General features: G+C 53.3%; 6 protein-coding genes across 6 annotated transcripts; 2 read left to right on the top strand and 4 right to left on the bottom strand.

The window, feature by feature from the left end:
* Positions 1-155: 155 nt before the first annotated feature.
* On the top strand, positions 156-3,193 carry COCSUDRAFT_54294 (T-complex protein, epsilon subunit; the record flags this gene model as incomplete). The annotated part of the gene is made up of 11 exons (XM_005645439.1): positions 156-203; positions 288-438; positions 532-677; positions 797-969; positions 1,092-1,191; positions 1,361-1,525; positions 1,658-1,773; positions 1,886-2,038; positions 2,155-2,392; positions 2,531-2,794; positions 2,904-3,193. The coding sequence occupies 11 exons, from the start codon at positions 156-158 to the stop codon at positions 2,958-2,960; spliced, it is 1,611 nt and encodes a 536-aa protein (XP_005645496.1). The 3' UTR covers positions 2,961-3,193.
* A 14-nt stretch (positions 3,194-3,207) lies between these two features.
* Positions 3,208-7,680, bottom strand: COCSUDRAFT_67320 (glycoside-hydrolase-like protein). The gene is made up of 13 exons (XM_005645438.1): positions 7,091-7,680; positions 6,820-6,988; positions 6,556-6,694; positions 6,283-6,403; positions 5,986-6,173; positions 5,647-5,835; positions 5,377-5,536; positions 5,175-5,270; positions 4,867-5,059; positions 4,551-4,690; positions 4,257-4,442; positions 3,972-4,154; positions 3,208-3,853 (listed from the first exon to the last, which is right to left on the bottom strand). The coding sequence occupies exons 1-13, from the start codon at positions 7,643-7,645 to the stop codon at positions 3,422-3,424; spliced, it is 2,751 nt and encodes a 916-aa protein (XP_005645495.1). The 5' UTR covers positions 7,646-7,680; the 3' UTR covers positions 3,208-3,421.
* Positions 7,681-8,036: 356 nt separating this feature from the next.
* On the top strand, positions 8,037-14,343 carry COCSUDRAFT_30566 (TIP120-domain-containing protein; the record flags this gene model as incomplete). Its single annotated transcript, XM_005645437.1, has 20 exons — positions 8,037-8,090; positions 8,295-8,446; positions 8,537-8,750; positions 8,854-9,016; positions 9,108-9,237; positions 9,349-9,615; positions 9,724-9,937; positions 10,032-10,253; positions 10,380-10,616; positions 10,718-10,870; positions 11,000-11,185; positions 11,310-11,528; positions 11,645-11,872; positions 12,033-12,101; positions 12,304-12,531; positions 12,616-12,726; positions 12,850-13,112; positions 13,259-13,541; positions 13,690-13,842; positions 14,006-14,343. The coding sequence occupies 20 exons, from the start codon at positions 8,037-8,039 to the stop codon at positions 14,207-14,209; spliced, it is 3,750 nt and encodes a 1,249-aa protein (XP_005645494.1). The 3' UTR covers positions 14,210-14,343.
* Positions 14,344-14,745: 402 nt separating this feature from the next.
* Positions 14,746-16,336, bottom strand: COCSUDRAFT_18128 (hypothetical protein; the record flags this gene model as incomplete). The annotated part of the gene is made up of 8 exons (XM_005645436.1): positions 14,746-14,895; positions 15,033-15,312; positions 15,448-15,570; positions 15,668-15,744; positions 15,853-15,916; positions 16,020-16,066; positions 16,162-16,198; positions 16,299-16,336. 8 exons carry the CDS (start codon positions 16,334-16,336, stop codon positions 14,746-14,748), a joined length of 816 nt encoding a protein of 271 aa, XP_005645493.1.
* A 1,061-nt stretch (positions 16,337-17,397) lies between these two features.
* On the bottom strand, positions 17,398-21,089 carry COCSUDRAFT_43812 (kinase-like protein; the record flags this gene model as incomplete). The annotated part of the gene is made up of 10 exons (XM_005645435.1): positions 17,398-17,640; positions 17,885-18,149; positions 18,446-18,640; positions 18,859-19,151; positions 19,359-19,445; positions 19,595-19,747; positions 19,891-19,995; positions 20,099-20,239; positions 20,383-20,472; positions 21,021-21,089. The coding sequence occupies 10 exons, from the start codon at positions 21,087-21,089 to the stop codon at positions 17,398-17,400; spliced, it is 1,641 nt and encodes a 546-aa protein (XP_005645492.1).
* A 723-nt stretch (positions 21,090-21,812) lies between these two features.
* Positions 21,813-22,706, bottom strand: COCSUDRAFT_54291 (hypothetical protein). The gene has a single exon (XM_005645434.1). The coding sequence runs from the start codon at positions 22,672-22,674 to the stop codon at positions 22,024-22,026; it is 651 nt and encodes a 216-aa protein (XP_005645491.1). The 5' UTR covers positions 22,675-22,706; the 3' UTR covers positions 21,813-22,023.
* Between the last annotated feature and the right edge of the window lie 90 nt (positions 22,707-22,796).

The following is a 22,796-nucleotide window of genomic DNA, read 5'->3' as shown; positions in this document are numbered from 1 at the left end:
CACTTTTGCCCCCCCTCAGCTGCGGCCGCATAAACAAGGGGAGGTCCTTTTGTCCTGTTGAGAAAGGCACTCCATTCCATTCAGCTAAACTCTGCGCCCTCCTGTTTTTATAGATGATGTTATAGTGGTACAGGTAGCCCTAAGGAAAGGTCAGGATGTCGCTTGCTTTCGATGAGTTCGGCCGACCATTCATCATCTTGCGGGTGCGTTTCGTCAAGCCACGAAGTGTTGGTTGCGCGTGGAGCTGACATGTGAAGTTGCTGAGAGGATGGTCTGAATGCACGCAGGAACAAGACAAGAAGACGCGCATTCGTGGCATAGAGGCCCAGAAAGCAAATATACAAGCAGCCAAAGTGATCTCCAGAATGCTGCAGTCGTCTCTGGGGCCCAAGGGCATGGACAAAATGCTACAGAGCCCTGATGGGGACGTCTGTATTAGTAAGTTGATATTGCATATCGTGCACAAGGTCTCCATTATTCCCAGCAAGTCGATGGACAAATCACTGATCATCACCCACTGTGCTGTTGCAGCCAACGATGGAGCGACGATCTTGGAGCAGATGGAAGTTGAAAATCAAATAGGAAAGCTTTTGGTGGAGCTGTCAAAGAGTCAGGACCATGAGATCGGCGATGGGACCACGGGGGTGGTTGTGATGGCTGGTGCTCTCCTGGAACAGGCAAGAGATCCACTTTGGGTGATCAGTGACTGTCCTGGGCTGTAGGCCACAACCTTTGATGTGTGTCATGACAATAGATTGTTCGACCTCTTGTCACATGTTTTTGTCTTCTGAACCAGGCCGAAATGCTGCTTGACCGTGGCATACACCCGCTGCGGATAGCGGAAGGCTATGAGAGAGCCTGCAAAGTTTCGATCGAGAACTTGCAAAATATAGCACACAGCTTCAACTTCAGTGAAAGCGATATGGAGCCATTGGTGCAGACATGCATGACCACCCTATCGTCCAAAATGTGCGTCATATCTGTTTTCATATGTTCCAACTTGGCATGTGGTACCCAGTCTGATGTTGATGTTATGAAGCCCAATACAAGCTCCTTCACAGCAAACTGATACTCTTGCTTGCGCCTTGCAGAGTGGGACGTGTGAAGCGTGACATGGCAGAGATGTGTGTGAAAGCAGTCCTTACAGTTGCTGATCTGAAGCGGAGGGACGTCAACTTGGACCTCATAAAGGTATTGTGGCAAAGGACATGCAGATACTTCGAGCCAGGGCTAAAACTGGACGTTCTAGCATTGAGTAGAACAGCATGCCTCCTTTGATCCACCGGCGCTGATCTCCCTTGTCAGTGTGGCAGAAACATCGTTTTTGGGCCGCTGAAAGGCTTGCTGCTCTCAATTGCAGGTTGATGGGAAGGTGGGGGGCAGGCTTGAAGATGCCAAGCTTGTCAATGGCATTGTCATCGACAAGGACATGAGCCATCCGCAGATGCCAAAGCGGATTGAGGATGCCAAGATCGCAATCCTGACCTGCCCATTTGAGCCGCCCAAGCCTAAGACGAAACACAAGGTGTGCCCAGATGCTGTATTGATCTCGACCTATATGGGGCTACCTTCCAGCTACTTTGACTAACCGCTGGCACAAGCTAAGGATTTTCACGGGTTGAAGTCTTATTCCTGACGGTGAAGTGTCAATTTCTAGGTGGACATTGACACGGTGGAGAAATTTGAGGCGCTGAGGGAGACAGAGAAACAATACTTCCTGGACATGGTGAAGCAGTGCAAGGACTCTGGAGCAACACTCGTCATCTGCCAGTGGTGAGTGAATCCGGCTGTCGCAGGCAGGCAGGAGAGCATGTGCTTGAAGATCATATTTCTTTGCCGTTGTTGTCCATGCCCGCCTTGCTGAAGTGTATGGATTTCCTTGCAGGGGTTTCGATGATGAAGCCAATCACCTCCTGATGGCCAACGACCTGCCAGCTGTGCGGTGGGTTGGTGGTGTGGAGATTGAGCTTCTGGCCATGGCAACCGGCGCTCGCATTGTGCCTCGCTTCTCAGAGCTCACACCAGACAAGCTGGGCAGGTGAGGTTTTGCATCACAAAGGTCCTCGAGACGACTCCTGAGAGAACAGCCCAATTGACTCCATGCAAAACTGCCGCTCTTGCTGCTTTACTTTCTGAACCAGCTCGTTGTGCCAGGGCCGGAGTTGTGAGAGAGCTGTCGTTTGGCACGACCAAGGACCGCATGCTGGTGATTGAGAACTGCCCCAACTCCAAGGCGGTGACCATCTTTGTGCGCGGCGGCAACAAGATGGTGCTGGACGAGGTCAAGCGCAGCCTGCACGACGCGCTCTGCGTCGCCCGCAACCTGGTGCGCGACAACTCCATCGTCTATGGCGGAGGCGCGGCCGAGATCTCCTGCTCCCTCGCTGTCGAGGTGCGCCAGTCAGTCAACTGTCCCCAGGTTCTGTCAGATGCATGCAAGGCCTGGCTTGCTGGTCGTCCCTTGCATGGGCTGTGTGAACAGTGTGTGTTTGCACGGGTGGCAAGGAGACACCGTGCGCTGTGTGTGCAGGCCGAGTCGGAGAAGGTGGTGGGTGTGGAGCAATTTGCCATGCGCGCATTTGCAGACGCGTTGGACACTGTGCCGCTGGCGCTGGCAGAGAATGCAGGCCTGTCGCCCATCCAGAGCCTGACGGAGGTCAAGTCACGGCAGTACAAGGAGAAGAACCCTCACCTGGGCATCGACTGCAACAGCGTGGGCACCAACGACATGCGCGAGCAGAACGTCTTTGAGACTCTCATAGGCAAGAAGCAGCAGCTGTTCCTGGCAACGCAGGTAAGCCAGCACTATCTTATCAATCCTCTGCTGATTTTCCTCACGTACAATTTATAGCATGCAAGGCAACTAGCATTGAACCGTCTCACAAAGAAGTGCTGTTTGACAGGTGTGCAAGATGATTCTCAAGATTGATGACGTGATCCAGCCCGCCAACTATGATTGAATCCATGCGAGATTTCTTAGCACCATGACAGGATGCTCTGCATCCTCGACTTGAGGAACAATGCTGATGCTTCTGTTTTGCGAGCAAAGCTAAGTGAGGATCAGTGCACGGTATGGCAAAGAGGACTTCACCCTTTCTCGGGCTGTAAGTAAGGTAGTTGCTATGCCAGGAGCATGTGCATGCCAAGATTATATGTGCCTGTTGGGGAAGAAGAAATGAAAAGATTATTGAACCCCTTGTCTGCTTGGACATGTAGAAATGCTACACAAAATGTCACAGTTATGGAGCACAGGCTCCTCAATTTCATGAGCACAGGCTCCTCATAAGACATTGCAAGCCCTTGGTCAGTATCATCTAGGTGAATAGTATACATTGCATCTACCAGACCTGTACACCTACAAAGTCACTTCAGCGAAGAACAACCCTGTTGTGAACCAACAGAATCATGGTGAACTGCACATTCAAGCGGTGACAGACAGCTGAATAGACCAGTCGCCCGTCACTGGCAGCTCCGGCTTGCGAATGACCAAGGCCAGCTCGGGCACTCCTGCTTCCTGCACCACGGGCCCTGCCCCCGTCTGCAGCACCTTGCCCGTCCCAACTTCCTTGACGGAGAACGATTTCGCGGGGTGCCCCAAGCCGACAATGATGATGCGCTCGATGACTAGATCCGTGGAGTAGCGCGGCGGGGAGGGATTGCCAGGCAGCTCCTGGTTGCTGAGCATGCCGTCCTTGAAGGAGAACAGGCGGTGCGCGAACAGGCCGCGTTTGTAGGCAAAGCTGCTGCCATCGTCCAGGTACAGGTCGCCCGATGCCTGCCCCTCGCTGTCCAGGGCCACCAGGAGAGTGTAGGGGTCCTTCCTGGCCGCAGCCGTGCTCCGCCGCGCGCGCTCCTGCACACAAGCAGCACGCAGCTGAGAACATGCATGCAACGCCTCATTATACCTATCTCCCAGGAGTTGCGGATTCACGACAGCGTTGAACAGATCTTCGTTCTGGGCAAGGGCGCACTCTGAGGGGCATGATGTGGCCGCCTCGTAGGTAGGAGGGCACCGAGTCCATGGTGACAGGCACGGTGAGGGCGCCGCCAGCATCCGGCTTCACAGGCTCGCCAGTCCTGGCGCTGTACCAGGGGCCCTTGCCTGGCAGGAACACCGCACGGCTCTCCGCCCCCTCTTCCAGCACGGGAGACACCTGCAGCAGCATCGAACAGCTCTGTAAATTTGACCACAAACATACAATGCATTAAGCAAGCCTGCACCTCCCCAAGCTTCAAGAGAGAGGAGTGAGAATCACCAGGAGCGCGGGGCCAAGCATGAACTCGTCGTCCACTCCGTGGGTGGCTTCCACTTCTGGGAACTCATACCACAGCGGCCGCATGACCGGCAAGCCGGTCGTGTTTGCATGCCGGAAGAGGGTGTAGATGTAGGGCAGCAGCACGTAGCGCGCGCGAATGGCGTCCCTGATGCGCCTGGTGGCATCCTGCAGCGCATGGTCCCACTCTCACAAGAAGCTCGCATTAATGCATGGTATGTGCTATGCAATTGAGTGCAGAAAGAGAGCGCAGCAGATGGTGACAGTGTGGCGCACCTCTCCAAACAGCCAGGGCTCGCGGCGTTTGGCGTCGAGGTGGGCATGGCCGCGGAAGAATGGGTAGAATGTAGCCACCTGGTTCCACCGCGTCTGCAGCTCCGCATCCGGGTTGCCAAAGAAGCCGCCAACGTCAGCGCCTGCACTCAGCCAGTTAGTTGGACACAAGGTTTCAGGGCATATGGCTGTCACAGGAAAGGACGATGTGCAGCTTCAACTGAAATCTAGATATGCAGCAGGTCCAAGCCACCCCAGGACATTTCAAGGTATTGACAATGCAAGAATGAGGATCTCACAGGACAAGGAGTATGCTCACCGTTGAAAGGGAGGCCGGCAATGCCAACAGACATGATCATGGGGAGCGAGACGCGCAGGTGTTTCCAGTCGGCGCAGTTGTCACCTGTCCAGATGGGCCCAACGCGCTGAGTGCCAGCAAAGAATGCACGGCTGAGTACAAACGGCCTGTCTGCATCCGAGCCATACACTGCCTTGCCGCGCTCAATGAGCCCCTGGGGAGTAGCACTCAGTTGTCAGGGAATAGGCAATGCACACAGATTTGTCCTAAGTTCACTATGTCACACCAGTGATCAGAACAGCAAGGAGTCAAAATGGTACGGGAAGCACCTCGGCAGTTCCTTGATGGAATAGAGCGCCATAGAGGTTATGCAGGTTGCGGTGCTCCACCTCTCGCCAGTGCAAGTTGTCCTTTTGCATTGTGATCTGCATCGGGAAGCCCACTCAATGCCAATGGTATGGATCTCCACAAACCGGCAGGCACATCTCATCTGGCAGTCAAGAAAAGGATATTGACATCTTTGTAAAATACCTCAGGGCCAGTGAAGACGCTGGGCTCGTTCATGTCATTCCAGACGTACAGGTTGGGCGTGGACCCCTTGTACTTTGAGAGGGCAAACTGCTGAGCCCACCAAGCGCGCACTTCTGGGTTCAGCATGTCCAGGTAGGAGGATGATCCAGGCCAGCACCACCTGGGGTCAACCAAGGTACTTGCTAGTAATATTGCCACGTGATAGGTATTGCAGCTCAGGCAGGCTGTGGCTGTCTGCAGCAAGGATGCAAAGAGGGTCTGCAGCCGCACCCGTCAAAGTCCTTGCCATCCTTGTCTCTGACAAAGTAGTGGTTCTGCTCCGCCTCCTGGTAGATGTAGTACCCTGGATCTCGCTTGATGTGGGGGTCGATGATGGTCACAACCTTCCGCCCGTGCGACGCCACATCCTCCTGCAGCTTCACCGGGTCTGGGAAGAGGCTCTTGTCCCAGGTGAAGTACCTGCCCACCCCAGCAAAGCTGCCACATCAATTGGGCACAGAGAAGCTGGCTTCATTCAATGCAGCTATGAAAAGTATAGCAACAGCAATGCTGAGTCATCAGACACTGCTGAGCATGAAGTTGGATTAATCAACAGCCTGCATGGCGCACCTCTTCCCGTCGGTGTGCTCAATGTCCAGCCAGATGACATCATAGGGGATGTCATATGCATCAAAGCCGGCGTCCACCTGGCGCACATCCGCCTCATCCCGGTAGTTCCAGCGGCACTGGTGGTACCCCAGTGCAAAATACTGGGGCAGCGCAGTGGCGCCGGTGATCTGGGCGTATTGCTCTGAGACCTGAAACAGCATATATACAACTTTACATCCCTTGGCTGTCAACTTGCTACTGGGTTGCGCGGTACAGACTCATTTTTAAACCCCAATGCCAACAGGCTGGTCTTCTCACCTTTGCAGGAGTTGGCCCCAACAGCAAGAACAAGTCAAGGATTCCACTCTCTGCAACCCAGTTCGTGAAAGTGCCTTCCTCAGTCTTTCCCACGTCCACATACATCTCTGCTGCATTGAGCCTGCAGAAATCAAGCTTTCCCATCACTTGATGCTCTCAGTTGTGCCAGTTTGTGCAACGTCAAGAAAGCACTCCACAGACTCGAGAAGCCCTGAAGCTGCTGAAGTACCACTCTCATGAGTTCTGACAGACAATGTAGGTCCGTGGGCTCACCAGAAGGCGCCGACAGCAACTCCCAGCTTTTGAGCCCAGAGGAAAGGGATTGAGCCATAGAGGCCAAATGGAGACTCAGGTGCATATTCGAAGACATCCAGATTGTAAAGTCTATACGGCTCTGATGTAGCATTGTCAGCTGCAGCACACTCTTCAGATTAGCCTTTCAAGGCCTGGCAACATGAAGCAATTGTATTGCAAGTGAATTAAACAATCAGGCAATCTTCCGCAATTGTCAATTGCAGCCGAGAAGGCAATACCCACCGAGGTCTACGGTGGGATTCAGGGAGAGGCTTGTTGCATGCTCTGGCAGCCCATACACGTGCTGCGTATCTGGGAACTCGAGATCAAAGGATATCGCCTCTGGGCCCCTGGGTTTTGAGTCAACATGGCCCTTGAACGTTTCCTCCCACCATCCCTCTGGATCTCCTTCCTGCAGCAGCCAGAATCGGTGAGAGGCAGGCAACCATGGGCAATACTGCACCATTCTGTCAGGAAATTTCTGCAGCTAGTGGTAGTTGACGACCTCAAGTACCTGCTTCTGTCTTAAATGCTCGAAATTGAACATCTGGCGCCCGTTGAACGACATGACTGGCTTCCCTTTGATGGAGATGCCAATCTGAAATGGACTGTACTGCAGCTGCATCTCCGCGTCCTCAAGTTGCAGCAGCAAGGACTGTGCAGTTTGCGCCTTTTTAGACCAGATCGCTTCCCTGCTTCCCAGATCGTGCATGAGCACGCCGGGCACCTCGAATCGTTTCTTTGAGGCGTCCTCATTTACCAGAAGCCGCACAAATCCCTTGTACGCCTTCATAGTCAGCGTCACGTCCGTTCCCTTGGCTTTGTTAAGAAGTCTGGCGGTCACTGATGGCCCAGAGAATTGTACAGAAGCAGGATCAATATAGTATCCCTCGTCCCTTGTGCCGAGGAGCCGATTGCAAAACGCGGCATCCGTACACTTCTTGAAATCTTCAACTTTTACAGAGGTGGATAGCTGAAATTGTAAAGATGAGAAAAGAAAGATGAGAAAGAAAGATGTCAGAAAGGAGTGGTTCCCCTTCCTAGAGGGATTGATCATCTCCTCGCCCATGATATCTAACCTAAATATTTTCCTTACAGCATTCCTCTAAGACAACATATAGATATTAAATGTCAACGCAAAAAATTGTTGAGTGCAGCTTTAGGGTAAAGCGTATATTCCCTAGCTAGGTTGCAACGAATAATTCCGGGGTATCTTCACGGGGTGAAGGACGAGGCGTTCTGCTTGATTGTTCCTATGTTCGTCTTCCCCATTCTTCCTATCGTTCAGTGCTCTTGTCTCCAGAAATTCCATCGAAGAAAGGAAGCTGTTGGCATCAGCGATCGTGCCTTACGTCTTTCACATCGTGAGGCGGCATCTCAGTATTGATCACCGATCAGTACTTGCTAGCCTGAAGTAGCTTGACGGAATCCACAACAATTTTATTTTGATTTATTTTGCCATGGCTGCGCCCACTCTAGCTTCAGTCTTTGAGAGGCTGGTCTCGAAGGATAAGGTAAGCATCCCAAGACGCCCCATCTTGTCACATCAGGCATGCATTAGACGATTTCATACGTGATTATATATGACATTTACCTCACTTGAAGCAGATGTTCTTCGTATCTATCTTCCGTCTTGGCACAAATGAAGACCCCTCCACAAGGTGCATGCCACAGTTGGCAAAATGGAGGTCACTAAATTATATTCTATTCCCAAACAGGACCTGAGAGAGATGTCAACATACGACTTAATAGAGATGTTAAAAAAGCCAGAATGGAAACGGGACACCGATCAGGAAAAGAAGCTGTGTGAGCTCATCCTCAAGCAGCTGGATGACACGTCTGGAGACGTCTCCAGCCTCGCTGTCAAGTGGTATGCGCAAGGACTTCTGTGGTTTTGTCTGGTTCCTGATCCAGTGCTTAACAAGTGATGTACGATCACAGAGCGCTTTCTGTCCTGCAGCCTTGGGCTTTTGGTGCGGAAAGTGCACTGGGAACAGGCCGAGAGGATCCTAGACTTGCTATGTGCAAGGCTTGTGTCTGGCAAGAAGGAACAGGACAGAGAGATTGCCAGCATTGCCCTGAAGACTGTCATCAATGAGATATCAGGCGCTGAGCTGAGCGGCCTTGTGGTGAAGAATGTGGTGCCGAAACTGCTGCAAGGAATGCAATCAAAGGTAGCGTTTCCTCTCCTTCTCCTTTCCCTTGCTCTCTTCCATGCAGTACGTGTCCTAGTGTTTGCCCATGCACTGGAATCATCAGTGTGCAGTATGATTGCAGGAGCATGCTGACTTGGCCACAGCTAGCTTGGACATCATGAACGATGTTCTGTTGAAGTTTGGCCCTATGCTTGGCACAGAACACACTCAGCTGAAAGCAATCTTGCTGCAAGAGCTGATTGGCACCAGGGCAGGCATCAGGAAGAGGGCCATCACCTGCCTAGGTGGGTGCTGCAGCCATCCTCCAGTTGTGGTGTCTTTGAAGGAATTCTTCAGTGTCAATTGAAGTGCTGCAGACTCTTGGTGTTGGTGCAGGCTCCCTCGTGCCATACCTGTCAGATGCCCTGCTGGACAGCGTATCTTTGGAGATCCTCAAGGAACTCCAGGGGCCTGGTGCCAACTCAGAAGCTACACGAGTGCTTATACAGGCCTTAAGTGCAGTTGGGTGAGTCAAGACCAGTCATCAAAATCCTTACAAGTTCATCGCTTTCCTGAATTGCCAGAAAAAAGTCACAGTCAATTTGTCACTGAAGTTGCTTCTGACATGTGTGGCTAGGCGAGCTGCCGGGTGGCGCTTTGGCCGGCACCTTGACATGGCAGTCCCTTCGGTGGTGGAGCACTGGAAAGCTGCTGGCGAGGGAGACGATGAGCTGAGGGACTACTGCCTGCAAGCTCTGGAGGCCTTCGTCCTGCGGAGCCCACTGGATTCCAAGCGCCATCTGGACTCCATATTTGACATCGCGCAGCAGAGCTTGTCCTACGATCCCAACTATGCTGACGACATGGAGCAGGATACAGAGGAAGATGAAGAAGACGAGGAAGCGTACGCACTGGAGCAATTGCTTTTCAAGGCATTGCTCTACTTCAGAGACTCGCTCACTTGCCACAAGCTCAAGGCATGAAGAGTAATGAGACGTGCATGTGCATGCAGGATGTCGGACGATGATTTCTCAGACGACGATGACACGAGCTGGAAAGTGCGCCGTTCTGCAGCCAAGTGCCTGGTGGCCATCATCAACAACTACGCTGACCTGCTCAACTCCCTGTACCCCAAAGTCAGCCCCCTGCTGGTTGCGCGCTTCAAGGAGCGGGAGGAGAATGTCAAGATCGATGTCTTCCATGCCTTCATAGAGTTGCTGCACCAGGTATGCCTCAACCTACATGGCAAGCTTTTGCTATCATCAAAAGTTTGCCGCTCTGAATCATACCTTCACTAAACATTATTATCATCGTGCACAGGTGGGGGGTGCTGCAAGCAGGGACCGAGCTTCTCAGGCGTTCAAGCAGCTGCAAGAAGAATCGCCGGAGGTCCTGAAGGCATCCTTCCGACAGCTGCGTGATAAGTCGCTCAAGACGCGAGCTGGAGTGCTTCTCACTCTGAAAGAGCTTATCAGCGTTGTTCCAAAGTGCCTCAGCCATGACGTGGAGCAGCTACTGCCAGGACTCACTGCAGCCCTCAATGTAAGTTTACCTTTCTTATTGAGGGCACCACCAGATTGAGGGCACCACTAGATTGAGGGCACCACCAGAATGCATAAGGTCTCCGCATGGATCGATGTAACTTTGATTTTATCCGTGCCTCTGTAGGACCGGAGCAGCAACAGCTCTCAGCTCAGGATACAAGCGCTGCAATTCCTGAGCGTGGCACTGGAAAAGAGCGATCCAGGGGTCTGGCAGCCTCACGTGCCTGCACTCTCCAAACCCATTCTCACTGCAGTGGCAGAGCGCTATTCCAAAGTCTCTGCCGAGGGCCTGCGTGTGTGCGAAGCTCTGATTCACGTGATCCGTCCCAACACAAGCAGCAGTGTGCCTCCCTCCTTGCAGGTAATGATGCGTCAGTGAAATGTTCTGCAAATTCTTATTACCGCCATTGAACCGCTTGTTTCATGCACCTGAATATGCCCCTGATATCTGTTCGCCTGCAGAATCTCGTGAGGCCCCTTTTGACGTCTGTGAAAGAGCGCCTCGATGCCCAAGACCTGGACCAGGAGGTAAAGGAGTGCGCGATCTCCTGCACGGCTACCATGCTGGCCAAACTTGCAGAGTCTTTGCAGGCAGACGTGCCTGCACTGCTCCAGGTACCCAAGACCCGATGTTGCTACTGTGCAAAACAGCCATGTGATAATCTTCTCACCTTGACAACTTCGACTTGTGGATGAACAGCCTGCTGCAAGAGAGGCAGACTATCAAGCATGGGTTTTATGCAGGTTTTGCTAGACAGACTGCGCAATAGCACAACGCGCCTCACGGCTGTCAAGGCATTCACAGAGATCGCAGAGTCGCCCTTGCCTCTGGACCTGTCTCCAGTGCTGGAGCCCCTGCTGGCGGAGTTGACATCATACCTGCGCAAGGCAAACCGCCAGCTCCGCCAAGCCTCTCTGGCTGCCTTGGAGGTTAGGCATTCCGCTTGATCCTGCTCTGGAGGGACCCAGTGAGTGTTATATTGTGTCAGCAGATGATGTCAGCACTGGTGAAGCAGGGCAGTTCCTGACTTGAGGCATGTGTTGTGGCCTGCAGTCGGTCATGTCCAGGCAAGGGGCAGCAGCCAGCTCGGCCAGTGTGACAGCAGCTGTGGATGAAGTGGTGGCTCTGGTCAGCGACACGGATCTGTTGACCACCCCGCTGGCCCTCCATTTCTGCCTGACAGTGCTTCCCCAGCAGCCCCAGAATGCGGAACAGATCGCAGCCAAGTTCCTGCCAGCAGCTTTGCGGCTGGTCAAGAGCCCCCTGCTACAGGTGCGTATTTATGAGCCTGTTGTGCCAAAGCAAGATGTGTACTTGAGTTGCAAGCAGGCAACGTCAATACCTTTCCTTGTTTCGGATTAACACGCGAGTTATTTCCGTGCTGACAGGGCGCTGCACTTGAGGAGCTGCTGGCACTTTTTCCCGCTATCCTGGAGTCGGAAGGAACAAACACGTCATTTGACAGCTTGCTGGCATCACTCCTGGCAGCCGGCGTTGCAGCTGAGACGGGGAAAGCAGCGCAGCACAGCGTGGCCCAATGCATTGCAAGGATGACTGTAAATGCAGGAGCTGATCGGATCTCAATGGTCGTGAAAGGGCTTCTGGGTCAGCTGCAGGTCTGTATTCAATTTTGCAATTCAAATAAAATTGGGAGGTGACCTCTGACTAAGTATTGGGCAACAGTAGATCCGTTGCTTACATGCTCAGAATCAACAGTATGCTGAGGTCTAGAAGGCTAATAAGATTGCAGTGAGAATCTACATGTCTGCTGTGCAGAGCGGTAATGCAACATGGTCGAGTAACGGAGGGGAGGGGCGAGGCAGGAAGAGATCAGCAACTGAAGAGGTGGGCCATCTTGGAATGGATTTCCCAAAGAACTCTTGTGCATCTGCTCCCGTGCAGTGCTCACATGTGTGGTCTGGGGCTTGGTTTAGCGAATGGGACATGGTAGGCATGGTTCAATTCTTGCTGCAGACTGCTGAACACGACTGAGGTGTTCAGCAGCCATGAAATTCCTATGGCTCAAGCATGTTGGCCTGGTTTACAGTCCGCCACAGGAGCGGAAAGTGCTCGGCGGCTGGCGTTGCTGGGGCTAGGAGAGATCGGGCGATGTACAGACTTGAGTGCATTCCCGCAGCTGCAGCAAGCTCTCACGAGCGCCCTCACAAGCCCATCAGAACAGATCAAGGCTGCCGCCTCCCTGGCCCTTGGTGCTGTCAGCATTGGAAACCTGGACGCTTACCTGCCCTTCGTCATCCAGCAGATCAATGAGCAGGTGGGCGCCGGACACCCTGCATGCTATTTGACGGAGGCCTTGCTGCGCATACTGTGTGTTGCTGACCGTGGTTGTATGCTGCAGGCTGCAAATCCAAAGGATCAGTACCTGCTGCTGAAGGCCCTGAACGAGGTCATCGTGAGCCTGACATCCGACATGGGCAACAAGCAGCTGTCACCAGCACACCAGCAGGAGGTGCGCACCAAAGTTTGCTCCCAATGCTTCTTTCCTCTGTCATTCACCAATCGCCAGTAGTCATGCAGCCCGTTAGGGTGAAGGCGTCCAGTGCAATGCGTGGGAGCTGATGCATGCGTCCAGGTGCTGCGCCTGCTGCTGGCCAACTGCGAGGTGGAGGAGGAGTGCAGGAATGTTGTGGCGGAGTGCATGGGCCACCTGGCGTTGCTGTTCCCTGCAGAGGTGCTGCCCGCGCTGCTGCAGAGGCATTCCGACCCATCCCCCTCGGCCCGCGCTGCCGCCATCACCGCCGTGAAGGCCGCTGTCGTCCCAGGGCCCCACCCCATCGATGACCTCCTGAGGGACTCCATCGAGCCCTTCCTCGAGCTCATGTCCGACCCAGACAGGCACGCACTGCCTATCCTCCTAACACTCCTGCTGCTTTTTTACTATTGCGCATTACTTGACAGCACAGATACACAATGCGAAAGGGATGAATCCCCTGACAGCCGGCTGGCTTGGTTTGAGAACTCCTCTGCGCATGTGTGTGCAGGGGGGTGCGCAAGGCGGCGGTGCAGATGCTGAGCAGCGCGGCGCACAACAAGGCGGCGCTGGTGGCGGAGCAACTGCCGCGGGTGATGCCGCGCGTGTACGCGCAGACGGCGGTTGACCAGTCCCTCATTCGCGTCGTGGACCTTGGGCCCTTCAAGCACAAGATCGATGATGGCCTGGAGCTGCGCAAAGCGGCCTTTGAGGCCATGGACGTGCTGCTGGACAACTGCGTCGACCGCCTCGACTTCCAGGCCTTCATCCTGCACCTGGAGTCCGGCCTCAAGGTGGCCCCCCCCCCCTGCCTGCGCTATAAGCAATTGCTCTTCTGGCCCCTAGGCATGCTGTTACCCCTTCCAGCCTGGTGCTGTACCGGGCTTGGGTGTCTGTCAGTTGAAGGATTGTGGAGGTGCTGATGTACGAACATGGCTGCAGGACCACTATGATGTGAAGCTGCCGTGCCACCTGCTGCTGGCCAAGCTGGCGAGTGCTGCGCCGGGGCAGCTGCTGTCCGCGCTGGACCGCCTGGTGGAGCCCCTGGAGAAGACCCTCACCGCGCGCGTCAAGACCGACGCTGTCAAACAGGAGGTCTGCCCATCCCCTCAGCTGCCTTTGCTTGCCCCTCTTTGCACAGAAATAGCCAGGTTTTGGGCACTCGCCTGCACACGCTGCAGGTCTGGTTATTTAATAGTGTTTGCTCCAGAAAGTGCATGTCAGCGTAGGCAGCTGAACAATCATCTGCACTGCACAGGTGGATCGCAATGAGGACATGCTGCGCAGCGCACTCAGGGCCACAGATGCAATCACGCGCATTCCAGGCGTGGAGACCTGCCCCCCCTTCAAGCTGCTCATGGACAACACTGTCCTGACAGGCACCTTGGCAGACAGGTACAAAGCTGTGCGAGAAGAGCGCGCCGAAGCAGAGGGCACCACATCTGTTCCGGCCATGAAGTGAGCTAGTGACTGTAATTGTGACCTCGTGGCCTTATTTACTGTGGGTTTGGCAGCGTCAACTGTGATACTTGTGTTGCATATTAGGTGAGTCTTGCTGCGTTTTGCATGTGAAGACTCTGTGTAATTTGTTCGTGCAAAGGAACCTGTTTCAAGATAAAGCATGAATGGCATACGCCCCATTCACTGTGCATGACAAAACGCCTGCTTACATCATTATGCCAAGCTAGCATGGGTATCTTGCTATTTTTATACTTAGGACGTCCATCATGTCGACATGCAGAGTCAACACAGCGGCTGGTCCCTCTGATAGACAGGAATGCATCACATGCTCAAATCCAAAAATTGCACACCATAATGCGCACAATGCAAAATGGAGTTCCAGGGATCACAGAAACCTCAAAAGTAGACAAAGCTTCACTCAATAACATCGTCTCTCCATACAATCTTCCACAGTAGTACTAAAACAGCGGCAACCAGTGTGGAGAAGTCAAAAGGCGCAATCACGCCCCATTTGCAGTTGACAATCTAGCAATATTCTCAGGCGAACACAGGTGGAGCCACAGCAACCTTTTGATTTGGCAGCGGGAGAACTTCTGGGGCATTGACTACCATCTCCATGTCATCAAAGGACAGTGCAAGAACAGGCTTCCCTCCAAGAATGGTAGATAAAGCTTCCTTCTGATTGTCCTCCCTCCCATCAAAAGCCTGCCGGCACAATGTAGATGTTTTCACAGGGAAGGACGGAAGGCGAGGAAAGTAATTTGGTCGAATCCGATCAATCCAGAGAAAAGCAGCAAACTTTCAAATGCAGAAGTACAATGTACAAGCAAGCGAGCAATGTGACGAGGCGGTACCTGAACACGTGCAGGGGCCACCGCCCGAACATTGGTGATCAGCTGACACGTGTACTGCAGCAGTTGTGGGCAGTCAGGCGTGCCACCGCTGAAGCTGGGCAGCGACAGACGTATGCGAGGCCCAGGCCAGCCTTTCCTGCGCGCTGGCGGCAGTGTCATGCAGCAAACCGGCGTGCGCAGCCCCTGAGCCGGCGCCTTCCACGGCTGCAGCCAGCTGCGCCGCTCCTCATTGTGCAGCACCACGGGGCGGCTCACGGCCTCATTCTGTGCATCCTCTCCTGCAAACAGTGGTCTGCATAAAGTAAATAGCACTCCAGGTAAGCCAGTCACATTTTGACTGTTGGCTGAGCAAACAACAGCAAGAGCAGTGTTGACATGGCCTCACAGACCTGGTTCTGACTGCCTCCACCAGCTGGGCAGCCCCCTCTCTGTGAGCTCGCTCTTCTCTTCAAATGCCGCCATACGAGATGGCAGTCCACAGTGCCTTCGACCATGATTTCGGGCCTGCCTGTACTCGTGCATAGAACAAGCGCCATTGGCATCACAGGTGCGCTTACAGGGCTTTGATGCAGAGATCACAGGTGGCAATGCAATCCGTTACGCACCAGTTGCTTACGTACACCCGCGCGGCCCAAGCACAGGAGGTAGGAGGGTTCCAAACAAGTCCCGCCAGTGCTACAAGCTGCAATAATGACCCGTCAATATATTGGTGGGTCCAACAGAAGGCATTCCTTTCAAATGCACATCCAAAAATTATGTGTGAAGAAGCTTTAGTAGCACTGGATGAAACCTCGTCAAATTTGCCCACAGGGCTGTCTGTGTATCTAGCGAGGTAAAATCCTCCCAACGTGTACCTGCATTAACGCACACCTATCAGCAAAAAATCCCCAAGCAGTGCTGCCTGGCATGCATGCCCAAGCATCATGCACGCATGCACTCTCGGTGACACCTGCTCACCCAAACAGGCTGACGAGATTAAAATCTCCAGGTATGTATTTCCTTGCCTGTACTTTCACAGCATCCGTTAGGAGAATTGAATGACCCACTGTCACAAAATTAAAAGTGACAGCGGGACAAGCACCAAGGCCCAGAGGGTTACCTCTTCGACCTTTACAAGGTGTAACTGATACAAAGCCCTGCATGTTTCGAATCACCGAATAAGATATATCACGCTTGCAAGGTAGAACGAACTTGAACGTAGTGATATACAAAAAAAATAAAATACAAAGACAGCACCTGCCCTTGAATACCCAAGGTGCATCCTCGTAACCCATTCTGTCGAATTTGCTGGGGACTAATCAGATTCTTCGTGATGTGCAGCAGCTGTTTTCCTTTCAGTGTCGGTTGATCCGTTCAGATCACGTGGAGGATTAAGAGAACGATATAAAATTGATCCCAAGATTATTATCTCACACAAATCCTTGTCCATGAAGTTTGGTTCGATGAAGGACAAGGACTCATGGGAGGCGGACCAAGAATGAGATTGTGCGGAGTTACAAGTGGATTTTTTAGTCCTCGAGAAAAGAGATGGCGAAAAGCCATCTTAGCTTCCGCCACAAGAGAATCGCCACATGATCCAACACTCCATTCACCCTTAAATTCCCATCGCCAGGGGGTTCGGATATAGAACCCCCCTGTCATCGCATGCACATGCCATGATGGGTTACGGTTACGGTTATTCCGTTCCAGATCATACATGCAAGGCATCCTGCAGGCTGTAGAGCTCATATCAACGATTCCAATTAATTTAACTCTTGTTTAATCAGGCTGCTTGCTTTGACATTGACATCTCATCTGTTGGGGGAAAAAATTTCTAGGCACATGTCTGCATGGTCTCAAATTTCCAACTCTCTGTTATCTGCGCCTCCAACATAGTCTCTTAGATCTTCTCGAGAGACAATCGCACAACAACTCATCGCGCACAACACAAACCAGGCATTGATTTACACCAGAACAAAGAATATTCAATCACAATCGACAGCTGCAAATGTCCCGTCAATTTCAAAAGTCTTCTCCACGCCTCTTAAGATGTGGCAATTGCCCACAGCTTGCATGCAAGCTTCTGCAGGCCCAGGAAGGAACCGACAGTGCCACCAACTCCGAAATTTGTATCACAATAGAAAAATGCACAACTGCCACGGTTCCCAAGCATCTCTTTTTGTACTGATGGGAGCTTGCCCAAAGGCCTTTCTTTCTGTGCGCTGCGACAGGCATTTATAAGCACTGAAAACCTGGAGCACAGGACAGCTGAAGCGTGTTGCTGTGCGATATCAAAGTCTGCCATGTGTTGCATCGATTTTGCATTAGTATGTGCCTTGCTGAGGGACAGATCTGCTCAGTTCTCTGAGAACCTGTCACAGACATTCGCTTCTTCGAGTGTGCAGTATCCCTCCTCGTCGTCTGAGTCTTCCTCGTCTGATGCTTGCTCTCCCGAGGAGCGATCCTGCAGGCTGATCTTGCTCATGGCTGCCTCGATGCTGGCCTGAAGGCGGCTAAGAGGCAGGCTGCGTGGCTTGCGGATGCCCATCAGGATGTCCTCCAGCAGCTCTGCCGGCACCCTCTCATCCAGCGGCACCACCTGCATGCACAGTTGTAATGCTCTTGTCAATGAGTTGTATATTGCAGCCACAACAGGAAGACAGACCTTGACAGCAACAAAAACGCATGTGTCACAATGGAATAGAGGCTTCTCCAATAGCCTGGCTCTCACACCTTGAAGAGGAGATGCACGCAGCAACAGCAACAACAAACCCCGGCCCTTTTGCACAGATTGCCTGAGCGCAACAAGATGCCGAGATGAGCAGGTTAGATTGTGGCGGCACCTGCGTGATGCCGATGAGCTTGAGGTACTCTGCAGCGACGGCCTGCACGCAGCCGTCGAGCTCGTCCTCGTCAATCTTCTGGCACAGGTCGGCCACTCGCTGCTTCTGGTCCTCACTCAGCGCGTTGAACTGGTCTGTCAGCTCGTCCTTGATGCTGCGGCCGGTCAGCAGCTCATACGTGGTCATGCACAGGCCGCGCGTGTCATCCTGTGCGCCCCCCGTGTCCCTTACAAACGACCGCGGAGTGGAGTACAGCAACGTGCCGCTGCGCACACAGCACGCACAACTCTGTCAGATCCTTCTGCTCCTCCCAAGTGAGTCCACATCACTGCCAGCATGCCACCGCAGAGCAGCAAAATCAATGCAAGGGCCGCTGAGCAAATGCTTCTAGGAGATGTAAGGCACCGCGCTGATCAATTCTTCATCAAAGGCTGATGTCAGTATGTTATGCACGACATTGCAGGACATGACCTTGGCAAGAGTCTATTAGACAATCGCATGCATGGAGGCCATACAGATCTCCCTAACATCATATTGTGCGGCAATGATGTCAGTGCGCACCCAAACTTTGTGCACTGCTCGCTGTTGCGCATGGCCAGCCCAAAGTCGGCCAGCTGGGCGCAGCCGTCGGGGCCCATCAGAATATTGGGGGGCTTGATGTCCCGGTGTATGTAGCCATGCCCCCACACGTGCGCCAGCCCCTTGCACATACCAAGCACGATCGGCAGCACCTTGCATGTCTCAATGGGGCCGTCCCTGCGCGCACAGGGAAGATGTTCTCAGTCTCGAGTGTACAATGCTCCAGGTCCAACACCATCTATCCGGCAGACATCTCTGCAGCCCTTGTAGTGGCCTGGTCAGAAGCAACCGCAGACTACCTATTCAGGATGATGTGCTGACAGTGCTGAAGGCAGGGTCAGTGCATGGCAGCAAAGGTAGGCCAAGCGGTGCATGTGCAGGGTGGGTGCGCGCACTTGAGCATGTCGCTGAGGCTGCAGCAGGCCTTCTCCATGATGAGGCCCTCCTCAGAGGTACCAAAGAGACGGTTGTCCAGACGTGCCCAGCCAATCACCTGGACAACGTTCGGGTGCGGCGGCAGCGCGCACAACACCTGCCCCTCCTTCTGCAGGTCCTCCTTTGCTTGCGCGCTCGCCTCATCGGTCTCAAGGGTCCTGGCCACTTTGGCGGCCACCCTGAAGCTCACTGTGACCGATTTCACAAGGGCCCAGCTGCCTGAGCCCAGGTCCCCCGTCTCCTTGCATGAGCCCTGCAGGATGGCAGCACACACAGTCTTTGTCATGGCCTAAGCTTTCAAATTGGTCTGTAGCAACCTGCTCAATGACAGACAGATCTGTGGCATGCATGCTTACTGCCCTGTGCTACAGCCACTGCATCAGACTCGTGGCATACCAAACGTGGCGTTTGAAGCAAAAAAGGCTGTTTGAAAACATTGAAGTGGGGACAGGATGTTCACCTCTGGCAAGCGGCACATATTTTGTTGCTGCTCCAGTTGAGTGCGCTGCAGCTCCTCTATCTCCGCATCTCTCCCCCTCAGGAGCTTCTGCAGGGGAACAGGCTTTGTCAGACCACCATTGCAAGAGTGCTGCAACACATTGGACTTATCAGAGCATGAAGGTGATTGCACTGCATGGCATGGCATTTGCATATCAGTAAAGAGATTCTTGAAGAATGGAAGCCACCATATCTCACCTGCCATCTCTCCTCCTTCTGTTCCAGCTGGCTGATCCTGTCATCTTTCTGCCAGATGACGGCCTGAGCAGCTGCTAGATCAACCTCCTTCTCCTTCAGCAGGCCCGTTTGGGTCTTCGCTGCCGTCCTGGCAGCCTGAGCATCCTCCTTGGCCTGGCAAACCCACAACCGGCCGGTCAACTATGCACACACCTTGAATTTTGGCCTTGTTTAGCAGTAATGTGATGACACACAACCTTCAAGCACTCACAAGGTGAGGCCTCTGGGGCATACTGTCATCAGGCCAAAATGCTCACCTCTGCCTCTGCAGCAGCCATCTGCTCCAACTCCTTCTTGTGCGCTGTGTCAGCGTCGCTCATCTGCTGCCTGAGCTGCGCAGCTTCCTGGACTGCCCTCCTCGCCTGCCGAAGAAAACATCACAGACTATCATGAAGACTACAAAACAGCAGAATTCGTGTGATACAAACAAGGCAGATGTGCGTCAATTATTTCAGGAGTCCTCACCTCCGCCTCGGCTGTGGCCTTCTGCATGAGCTTGGTGGTCGTATGCACTGTCTCTTTCTTGTGCAGTTCCTCCAAAGCGCTCGGCCGCTGCCTGAGTTGAGTTGCTTCCTCCACGGCAACATCCCTGACTCCCGCTTCCACCTTCACAGGTTGCAGCGCGCACACTCTTAGGCATCACAGGTTCAAGAGATGCAACATGCAAGACAGAGCCATGATAAGCGCTGGACTTTGGTTCACTCTTGTGCAGGTAAACTGGGACATGTCAGGAGGACGAGCAGCTGCACCTTGATGTGTATGGTTGAGGATGATGCTCCAGCAGATGGAGGTGGCTTCCCTGGAATCTGAACCAATTCATCAAGCTGTATCTGCTTTGACTGCATCCAAGAAAGAAAATGCTTAAGTGAACTTGACAGGCCTCAATGAGGAAAACAGCAACTGCTTGTTTTGTCAGATCCACATTCATAAGACTGCAGCACTACGTCTCAACACATCATGTAGGGCCTGAAGTGAAGGCTAGGAGCAACTAGAATAGCACCTGCAGGGAAGCAGGTAATACTTTGTTTTCTTGGTGGGTTTTGCGTCCTGCGAGGAACTTGTGCCATGTAGAGCGCAGTTTTCCGCACACAAGAGGCATAATGCTGGTCTTCATTGACGGCACCTGCCCAGAAAATAATCCGTTCAACCACAGATCACCATCGTGGAGGTCATCGTCAGCAAGCAGCCATAGTGGTGGCGGTCGGTTCATTTTAAGATCTCAGGCCAATCAATAGCTCTAAATTAACTCCACAACATTAACGAGCTTCACGAATTGGTCTGGATCTGGCTGGCCAAGGAACAGCACTCACGAACCATTTGGCTACTTGGCAATGGAGCTGCTGCAACAGACGATTGTTGTACGCACTGAGAAATCGTGATCATGTACCTGATGGCCATCGTTGTCCAACACCAGAGGCCTTCCAATGCATGGGATGAAGCACTTCTTAATTCTCATGGCGCTGCGTGGATGTTGATCGGGTCCTCAAGCTACAGTGAGAAAGAAGTGGCGTTGATCTTGATGCCTGAAAATGTGTCAGGGAGCAAATGCTTTAAGCGATACAGCGCGCAAAACTCTATAGAAAGCCACTGTGGTAAACCCAGCAATGAATTGTGTTGAAGACTCACGGAGCTGCAGAAGCCGAGCTCGTACGTCTTTCGTCAACGCCCCATACGGGGTATATATATACGGATCCCAGCAGATCAAAGGGTGAACCCCACACCATGGCTGTCTTGAGGTTGCAAGTCATCGGATTGGTCGATGGATATCTCCCTTATGGATTTGGGTAGGGTCCTGGACTGACTGCTTAAGATGATGTTTCAGCGCTTGGGTCGCCTGCTAGCCTGCACAAGGCACTACCAGGCGGTGGCGGCCGCGGCGCCACCCCGGGGGTCATGATTAAAAGATGACTTCAAGTTGACGATCATGAAGGACTTAGTGACGCATGCATGAATCTTGTGGGAGCCCCATGCAGTGTCATTGAAGTGGCAGAAAAGGTACAACAGTACGGGTTCATCGGAAGATTTCTTCTCGGAGATGTGACAATTCGAGATGCGCAGCGAGAGCAAAGTCATTCGAATTCGAATGCCAGCCAGTTATCTAGCATGCATGCATATATGCGTGCCTGCGCATGTGTCCGGCAGGAGCCACTCAGTAGAGTAACAATTGATCATAATCATGAAGTGCATCAGTGCTTTACAAGCCAATCACTGATGCACCACCGCCACAGATCCGGATGCAATAGATCTCGATTCGGCCGACGCAAGAGTTGGCCACAGCCACAGTCGCCTTTGCAGCAGTTGCACACAAAGACCATATTTATTGTCGCATTCTCAGTCTCAACAAAAGAGAACTTCATTCAACTCAACTCCCATGATTGTACACTGCGGCACTAGGTTTGCCAAAAGAAGAAGTATGCAGCCGCTGTGCAAAGCAGCCTGCCAACCAAAACTTGCATCAGCGCGACGCGTCGCTGATGTCGCAGCACGGAGCGTGCTGCCCGCGCCGCAGTCACCGCACATTGGCGGAAGGCCGGCTCGCGTTGGGGGCGCCGCCGGGCCACCTGTAGGCAGTGGAGGACTGCTTGGCCAGCGAGGCCACCTGCTCTTCCAGGCTCTTCACGCGCAGCATGGTGCGCACAGCGCCGGCCCGCTTGCCACTGCCGCCCGACAGCGCCTGACTCGACATGTTCCCGCCGCCGGACTTCTTGAAGCTGGGCGGCTTCTCCACGATGCTTGACCGCAGCAAGAGATCCGGCCTCAGGCTGCTGCCATTGCTGCCCTGCGCTGGAGTGCTGCTGCTGCTGCTGGTGGCGGCGGCGGGGCTGCCGGTGGAGGGCCCCATCCCGCTGAGGGCTGAGGGGGCTGAGGGGCCGCGTTCGTGGCCGCAGCCTTGTTGCCGAACAGCGCGGCGCCGAACTGGCTGAAGTCGAGTCCGAGACACCGCCGTCACCGCCGTCGTCCAAGTCCTTGTCTGACAGAGCGTCTGCGGCATCCTCCACCAGGAATATACAACACCAGTAATACTCAACTCTGAGTCCCATGCCCCCGCATGGTCCTGGCTGTCCAATCTGGCAGGAAGTTCCAATCAAAGGATTTGTTGTTCTGCTGTATACTATGTAAGGCCTGTGTTGCCGCAGCCAGCTGATCTTCCATGCTCGTCAGC

This window comes from Coccomyxa subellipsoidea, assembly GCF_000258705.1.
Source record: "Coccomyxa subellipsoidea C-169, whole genome shotgun sequence".
Classification (NCBI taxonomy): domain Eukaryota; kingdom Viridiplantae; phylum Chlorophyta; class Trebouxiophyceae; family Coccomyxaceae; genus Coccomyxa; species Coccomyxa subellipsoidea.
This window is presented reverse-complemented; position numbering and strand designations above follow the sequence as displayed.

What these genes read in the sequence shown, in the direction of transcription:
- COCSUDRAFT_67320 (XM_005645438.1), bottom strand. Translation starts at nt 7,645, where the DNA reads ATGGGCGAGGAGATGATCAATCCCTCTAGGAAGGGGAACCACTCCTTT. An exon ending in TGGGGCCAACTCCTGCAAAG is followed by an intron (nt 6,174 to 6,282) that starts GTGAGAAGACCA and finishes ATGCTGTTTCAG; the next exon opens with GTCTCAGAGCAATACGCCCA. An exon ending in GCGTCTTCACTGGCCCTGAG is followed by an intron (nt 5,271 to 5,376) that starts GTATTTTACAAA and finishes TTCCCGATGCAG; the next exon opens with ATCACAATGCAAAAGGACAA.
- COCSUDRAFT_54291 (XM_005645434.1), bottom strand. Translation starts at nt 22,674, where the DNA reads ATGGGACTCAGAGTTGAGTATTACTGGTGTTGTATATTCCTGGTGGAG.